This window comes from Glycine soja, chromosome 13, assembly GCF_004193775.1.
Source record: "Glycine soja cultivar W05 chromosome 13, ASM419377v2, whole genome shotgun sequence".
In the NCBI taxonomy this organism is placed as follows: Eukaryota; Viridiplantae; Streptophyta; class Magnoliopsida; order Fabales; family Fabaceae; genus Glycine; species Glycine soja.
The window spans coordinates 2575405-2584389 of NC_041014.1; the positions used below are offsets into that span (position 1 = coordinate 2575405).

General features: G+C 32.8%; 1 protein-coding gene across 1 annotated transcript; it reads left to right on the forward strand.

Annotated features, from left to right (window-relative positions):
• The first annotated feature begins 461 nt into the window (after positions 1-461).
• LOC114382387 (tryptophan--tRNA ligase, cytoplasmic-like) lies at positions 462-8228 on the forward strand. The gene is made up of 11 exons (XM_028341769.1): positions 462-857; positions 935-1054; positions 2361-2546; positions 3075-3192; positions 3585-3671; positions 4704-4796; positions 5909-5989; positions 6640-6711; positions 6988-7056; positions 7154-7264; positions 7913-8228. Exons 1-11 carry the CDS (start codon positions 631-633, stop codon positions 7961-7963), a joined length of 1215 nt encoding a protein of 404 aa, XP_028197570.1. The 5' UTR covers positions 462-630; the 3' UTR covers positions 7964-8228.
• Positions 8229-8985: the final 757 nt, after the last annotated feature.

An 8985-nucleotide genomic window follows, 5' to 3' on the forward strand; every position in this document is an offset into this window, starting at 1 on the left:
AAAGTAATTAAGTTCGTTAAACACGTCATGTAACCATCTAACGGAGTCACTAGATCAATAAAAATATATTTACGGAGACCAAATTAATAAAAAAAAAATTATGAGAACAAAACAAGTGTAAAATAATATTTTATAACATTATTCAAACAAAACAAGTGTCTTAGTGAATTTTTGCTTTGTTTTTAAATAATAGGTCACAAGTTTAATTCTTATCAAATTATTTTTATTTTTCACTTTTAATCCATATAAACATCATATTAATAAAAAAATTAAAATTGCTTATTATAAAAAAGAGGAATTAAATGTCTTAAATTAAAAAATAAAAAGAACTAAAATTACGTAATGTAAAATTATAAGGCCAAAAATTACAATTGAGAAGGAAAAAAAAAAAACTCCTCTTCGTTTCATTAAGGTTATAACAGTCAACATAATTTTTTTTATAAGAAAAAAGGTGACTGGTTAGAAAAAAAACTATTACTGCAGATTACGAACACTGCTTCACGGTGAAGCACCTAAGCCACTTCTCCACCCTAGACGTCCTCTTGAAACCCTACTACCGCACCACACTTCCCCCTCTCAAGTTATCTCTCTCTCGATTTACATTCCAGAGATAGAAGAAGAAAGAGAGCAATGACAGCAACAACAGAGAGCGAGAAGAAGAAGCGAGAAGAAGAAGAGGAACCAGAACAAGTTGTGAACCCATGGGAAGTTTCAGCCAAAGGTAAAATCGATTACGACAAACTCATAGATCGTTTCGGTTGCCAGAAGCTCGACGAAGCCCTAATTTCGCGTCTCGAGCAACTCACCTCTCGCACTCCTCACGTCTTTCTACGACGCGGCGTTTTCTTCGCCCACCGGTACCTCCATTTCCCCCTTCACCCTTTCCTCGTTTACTTAAACGGCGATTTGATGATGTCGTTTTTTTTGTGTCCAGCGATTTCGCGGAGATTCTGGACGCGTACGAGAGGGGCGACAAGTTCTACTTGTACACCGGACGCGGACCTTCCTCCGAAGCGTTGCATTTGGGACACTTGATTCCGTTCATGTTCACTAAGTGAGTGAGTTCTTCGCGTTTTCGATTTTAACTTTCGGAATTTGAAATGAAAAATTTGACTTTTAATTTGTGAATCTAGTGTGTTGTTTTTGTAAATTATGAGTGAATTTTGAAGAGCGAGTTCACATTTTGGTAGCTGAATTGGTTAACACTAGCCACCAGCTAGCGACTTGTTTCTAGAGCTGAATTGTGTAGGTTTACTCTGTTTCATTTTTTTGAAATGGAAATTTGATGAATGTTTGTGAATCTAATGTGTTATTTTGTAATTACGAGTAAATATTAAAGAGAGTTCCGAATTTTATATGTTACCTACGTTGCTTTTGTCTCCAGAAGTTTTTGTTTATTCAAATTGGTTGACACTAGTGAGTGACTTGTTTCTAGGACCGAGCTGTGTATATTTACTCCGTTTCATTTTCTTAAATAGAAATTTGATGAAAATTTGTGAATCTAATGTTATTTTTCCAATTACGAGTGAATTTTAATTTTTAAAGAGCGAGTTCAGAATTTGGTATTGGTATGTTACATGCGTTGCTTTGGTCTTCAGAAATTTCTGTTTATTTGAATTGGTTGACACTAGTCAGTGACTTGTTTTTAAGACCGCATTGTGTATATTTAATCTGTTTTATTTTCTTTAAATGAAAATTTCTAAATCTAATATGTTACTCATTCAATTACAAGTAGTGAATTCACAATTTGGTATGTGACATGTGTTGCCTTGGTCGCCTAAAGTTTCTGTTTATTCAAAATTGGTTAACTCTAGTGACTTGTTTCTTGGACCTAGTTGTGTATATTTACTCCATTTCATTTTTTGAGATGGAAATTTGTAAATCTGGTGTTATTTATTGAATTATGAGTAAATTTTACAATTTGATACCTGAAAAATGTTACGAGCATTACTTGCTTTGCTTTGGTCTTCAAAAGTTTCTATTTATTTAAATTGGTTGACACTAGTGATTTGTTTCTATGACCAAGTTGTAAATATTTACTCCATTTCATTTTTTTAAATAGAAATTTGATGGAAATTCATAAATCTGGTTTGTGATTTATCAAGTTATGACTTTATTATTTAAAGAGTGTATCATCCCAACTATGTGGGCAATGGCTATTAGAATTTCCGTGTCAAAGTAGTTTGCTTTTTGTACTACTGATGTAGTGATTTTCATAAATGATAGGTTAAGAGAGTTATACAGTGATAATTGATTGAAATTAGATGCTTTAGTTTTGGATCAGGCTTGAAAATGAAGGTGAGTTCTAAATCATTGTGATTGCTGGGAATGTTTGTTGATGTGGTGGAAATGGTGTGTAGGTATTTGCAAGATGTGTTTAAGGTTCCTCTGGTTATACAGCTCACTGATGATGAGAAGTTCTTCTGGAAAAATCTTACTATAGAAGAGTGCAGAAGACTTGCAAGGGAGAATGCAAAGGACATCATTGCTTGTGGTTTTGACATTTCAAAGACGTTCATCTTCTCTGATTTCAATTATGTTGGCGGGTGAGTTATAAATGCAGGTTTGCCCTGATAGTACATTTTTTACCATGCTTTCCTATTGTATGCGGAGATTTTGTTAAATCATAGTTTAGTTAAAGTTTTAGGAACTCTATAAAGCATGTGTATTGATACTATACTATAAATTGGACATTCATAAAATTAGTTCGATCTCAGATGCTTTTCTCTATTCAGTAAAGAGTTCTCCTATTCATCCAGAATGTTGTACAGCATTCCTTTCCAAGAGGATGTTCTTTTCCATAAAAATTTCAAGTTCAACAACCTTAAATGTGTTTCTGGGTCTCATTCTCATTTTTAATAATCATGAATGGCTGTTAAAATTAATTTTGGGTTTCTATTACACACATCATAACATGAAAAGAAAATGTGAGTAAAATTTTCTGTTCAATTGTTGCTGTTCACTTCTGAAATAAAATTGAGAAATTTCACAATCTCTTGTACTGTTTTACTCTTTTTTTATTTATTTATAGAAAAGCAAATCTTCTGTCTTCTGAGGATAGTTTTCCTTTCCAGTTCCTTCTACAAGAACATGTGTGAGGTTGGAAAGCGTGTGACTTATAACCAGGCTGTTGGCATCTTTGGTTTCGCTGGGGAAGATCATATTGGAAAAGTTAGTTTTCCACCTGTGCAGGTATGGTCCATTTCTTCCCTGCATATAGTGGTTCCTGCCTTTACTTTTTGGTTACTTTAGTTAGTCTGTTAGTTGGCTTCCTTAGTCACTATCTCTTCTTTGCTAATGGATAATGTTTCATGCAATAGCAGCACTATAGCACTCTCACCATTTGCATATTTTGTTCACAATAGTTTGTAAAGCTTGCCCTTTACAAGTTATTTGATGATGGAACATTAACTTAATTTTTAAACTATTGGCAATGGATCCAAGCATACAGAATGTGGGTATATATGTATATGTGTGTTTAATGCATTGTATAAGTTGCTTTTTAGTCTTATTAGTTTAACTACAATGCATATTTTGAAATTTTTACATGGTATTGATTGCATGTTATTCACTTGTTTATGCAGGCAGTTCCATCATTTCCTAGTTCATTTCCTCACCTATTTTCTGGAAAAGAGAATCTTCCTTGTTTAATTCCTTGTGCAATTGACCAGGTCTGTTGTTCTTCAATGCTTTTATATGCTAGTTGATATCATGGTTATCGAATCGAGATTCAAATTGTGAATTGGAAAAGCTATTTTATGAATCGTATTATGAATCATAAGATACATTATCAATAAAGTATATGACATTTTTAGGTAAAAATGTGGGACTTGCAAAAAATAAAATAAAAATATAACCTAATATATCATATATTCAAGTCATAAATCAAAAGAACAAAAAATAGTAACTGTCCAAAGTATTCAACCCCTTCAAAAGTAAAACCAAACAAGAAGAAATAAGTCTTGTACCTAAAAAAAGAACCCAACAAATAAGAGATGAGAAATTAAAAGAATAGAAACCATAAAGCTGACAAAAAGAGAGTAAGAGACTAAGAGAGAGGAAATTACAAGTTACCACCATAAGAAGACAAAAGGCAATTAAAAATTACAAAAAAGCATTAGCGGTAAGTGGCACATCACAGTCGCACTTCTCTAGTTCTTTTCCCTATGAAATTGATTGAAGCATAATAAACCGAACAGAGCTTCTCCTTCAAATATAAGGGAAAAATAGGCAATTGAAAATTAAAATTAAGTAATGAAATTTTAGTTTGGGCACATGTGAAACTGAAAGCGGCAGTTTTCCTCTCTTTCCTGAAATTTTTTTCAAAAAAAGTGATCTGAAATGCTTTTTCCAGATCTGATTACTAATAACCATGGTTGATATTGTTTGAAGATTAACTTCAATGGCAATTGCCAGATCTGATTACTGTGTATATCTGTAAACTTCTTCCTTTGCTTTTGGGATATCATTTATGTTCAAATTCTCTTCATACCTATAGGTATGTAAAGAAAGAGAAATGCCATAAAAAGGATTGGTTCCAACTAAAAAGCATTTGGCATTTCTCAAATGCATGTGAACATCATGTTCTATTTTTTTCTATGCGAGTATTCATTCTTATTCTTGGTATTACATGTGATATAGGATACATTGCAGGCACATTTTTAATTTTTTTAATTAATAGTTTATCTTTATGATATATTCAGGATCCATATTTTAGAATGACACGTGATGTTGCTCCTAAAATGGGTTTCCACAAGCCAGCCTTGATTGAATCATTATTCTTCCCAGCATTACAGGTATTCTTATGTCGCAAAACCATGCTACTTTGTCAAATGGTTTAAAGAGGGCAACTAATATTTTACGTGCTGCTAATCTAATTAAAATTTTAATTCCCTGTAGTTAAATTTATTTTCTTATATTATGAACCATCTTTCACAAAAGCATAAGCTGTTGGGTGCTGCACATAAATGGTTTTATATTATATATCTTTGACATGCCCACTCGTGCAAGAGTCCTTTTGATAGGAACTGAGAGTTAGGGGCAGTTATGATAGTTATGTGTAGACAGTAACTACTGGTAGTTAGTTATGTATTAGAATCTGTAGGATGGCAGCTATGTAATAGGAGTATATATCTGATTGTAGATTGTGTAATTGGGCAGTGTGAAGTTATTTGTAGTTTGTGGACAGAGAATACACTCTGTAGGAGACTTTTGTCTCTGGGACAGCAAGTGTATTGCTGTATAGTGTGTGATTCCAGTGTTCTATATGATATTTTATTATGTTATCAATTGGTGTTCTATCACCTTGGGAGATTGATCTTGAAGTGTGCGTAATGCACATACCTACCTACTGTGTTGAAATTTAACTTTTTATTAGAAGAATGAGGGCGAGACTCTGCCACTTGATCATTGAGGCTCGTATCATGACAAAAATCAACATTGTGCAAGGATGGGGGAAATTAAAATGAAAAACTATTCTGAGAGAATTTTATTACTGAAAAATGATGTGATGAATTAACTGATTAGCAATACAGATCAGATATACATTACATTTGTAGACTGATAATTAAGGACAGAAATAACTGTGCAACTATGTAACTTCTTAACTACCTAACGGCAGCTGTAGCAACAACCTAGCTGACTCAGGACAAGTTTGATACAACAGAATAAAGTGACTACCATATGAGTAATACTGTCTTTGACAGTGCTGTTTGCAGTAAATGATTGGTTAATGTGTTGAGATCACAGGTACGTAAAAAAGGGGTCATGATGATCTCTAGTCAGCAGACATTTAGGTATCTTGGTTTTGGAAACTGAAGTTACATATAGACTTTGAAATTTTCTCTGAATAAGGTCCAAATTCCTTTGTAGCTGTTATCTCACATCTTTAAAATATAAATTCTTGCAGGGAGAAACAGGAAAAATGTCTGCCAGTGATCCCAATTCTGCAATATATGTGACCGATTCTGCAAAAGATATAAAGAACAAGGTTTGTTAATGAAATTACTCTCTTCAAAGATTTTTGTATTATTATGGTGCTTACATTTAATTCTTGTAGATTTTGTCCATTGTGACAAAAATTAGCTGTAGATTCTTCTTTTTGTTGAGGAATCTTGGGTGACATGGTAAATCTACTTGGTTGACACTAGTTTCCATGAATGTGTATAAGAAAGATATTTGAAAGGCTTTCTTTCTCATTTCCTTGAAATTCTTCATTCCAACTTATTACCATATACTAGATCTCCTTAAGTAATTATTGCTTTACATTACTGGATATATAGGATCTGTTTTGTTTGAGAATATTATTTTCTGTTTTTGTTTTTTTCTTGCACAAATAATTATGAAGTGCCATCTTGTTTTCACTTTATTTTTTTTATTTTATTTTCAAAGATTTGTATGGGAAACAATGGAAATGTAGAAAATTTTGTAAACGGTCAACAATAAAAACAAGGTGTTATTTTTTGTAATTATTTGTTAAAATAAGAAATAAAAACAGAACATGTTCTAAAACCAGGTAGGTCCTAATATTTTGCACCCATCACAAAGCTGCATTTCTCTGTTTCTCTGAGCAACATCTGTCTCGTTTTTTCCTACCTCCACTTGGTTATTTTCACCAACTGTATGTGCGGCTCTCTGCAGGTAAACAAACATGCATTTTCTGGTGGGCAAGATTCTATAGAGAAACATAGGCAATTAGGGGCTAATCTTGAGGTATTGAAATTCTTATTGCTTTATTTTTATGGATAATGCAATTTACATGTAACATTCACTTAATGTTTTCCTCTCTTATCTAAAACCTGAATTGATAGAATGAAGAAGGATTAAGCAGGCATTTATATACCCAATCAAATAAAAATGAAAGATTAATTTAAAGCCCTTCCATTTTTCCATTTTTGTCCAATAAATTGCTTTGTTTTTCTTTGCTGCTCTTTAGTCTTTACCTTCTGTTATAGCCCTAGAATCTTGACATTTTGTAACATGATTCAGGTAGATATACCAGTCAAATACCTTACTTTTTTCTTAGAAGATGATGATGAACTTGAACACATAAAGAAGGTCTGATTTCTATCTTTCCCTCAAATTAATGCAAATAGCATAATAATACTTGTTTTGACTTTATTTTTCTCTAACTTGTTCTGTCATTCTCTCATAGGAATATGGAGAAGGACGCATGTTAACTGGCGAGGTAAAGCAGCGGCTAGTTCAAGTTTTGACTGAACTAGTGGAGAGGCATCGTAGGGCTCGGGCTTCTGTGACTGAAGAGGTATGCATCAACACTAATAAATGTTTGGCTTAGCTGACTATGCTATAAGAGTGAAATAATATTACAGGGAAACTAAGTTGACATTTCTATTGTTAATTACATTCTAAAGTATTGCGACAGCAATGATTAACCTGGGTGAGAGGACAGTCTCTGAGTGGAATTAAGAAAAACACAGATTGTTGAATATTGATAGAACACCTGACACTGGTTTACTCTGTCATGGACTTTGTTGACTGAACATCTGCCTCCACCAATTACGTAGTGTGCAAAACTGCAGATTGGCCATATGTCATCAAGTTTTGAAAACTAATACGTATTACTTTATTTTATATACAAGTATGTCACTTTGATTGTCTGAACTAGCAAGGACCAAACTGTTTGGCTCTTTTACAATGAAAATGGGAGGGAGAAAAAAAATCTCACTCTACTTTTTTTTGTGTTCTTATTTTCATTAAATTGAAGGGGAAAAGTTAGTGGTAATGTAATAATCAAGGCTTTCTCAAAATAAACATTCTTTTGGTGGGTAGAATAGTTTTTTCAACCTTGTTTTATGGGAACAAGATGAAAATGCAGTTATATATGTTTGTTGTCTTGTCTCTATTGTATGGTGCAAAACTTACATTTTCTCTTTCTTGATAATTCATTCAGATGGTGGATGCATTTATGGCTATCAGACCACTTCCCCACATGTTTAGCTGAAGTTATCATACTTTTGTCTGCCCCAATATTGCGATCACCAGATAACTGGATTGTCAATTAGAATTGCTAGACGATTGAAAAGAGCCAGTGAATATTTGAATTTGGAGTCACGTCTACATTGCAATTTTGTGATTGGCAATGTATTCGGAACTTAATATATTCTCACTAGTAAACAATTAAGTTGATTTATCTCGCAGACTTGCAACTCCGTTGTGTAACTTGTGTTATAAATGAGGGAATTATTTATCATGTATAAATTTTACAATGCAGTATCTGTTGGAAAAATAAAACAAAAATGAAGGAAAATAAATACGAAGAAGATGCACAGTCTTGAATTAAATAACAAAATAGCAGTAGCAAATTAAATTTAATTAACAACACATGAATAATGCATTATAACATACAATAAGCACAAAGAAAAATAAATTAAGGGAAGAAAGATATAGCCTGGGTTGAAGCGCGTAAACGCTATCCTTAGAGAGAAAACGCCCCCACTGCACGGGTAAGAAATTCTGATTGCGCTCCTCTTCCAAGATACGACAACCCGTTTGGTTCCGATCGTGTGCAGCGAAAGGATCCCCGAACCTTATGAACACCAATGCTCTTACTCTCACAAAAAATAAGTTTTGTATAGGAAAAGAAAGAGACAAATTTTTGGGAGAAAAAACCAGAGCTCTCAATCTGTCATTTCTAGAAAAGAGGAGATAGATATATATAGGTATTTTGCAACAACAAAATATGACCGTTAGAAATATGACCGTTGGAAAACCAACATACAGTTGTCACAACAAATATAACAAACTAGTTTGACTCATTAAAACAAAATCTTAAGAGAATCTAAAATAAATATTATTTTATAAAATAGAATTAATTTTAAATTAAAACACAAATATTTACCAACATTCCTCCACATAATTTAAAATTTTAAAGTATATTTTCTAAAAGATAATTTGTATAAAAACATAAGAGAAAGAGCATGTGATATTGTATTTCGGTATAAGGAACCTTCCGGGTTTGAGCCT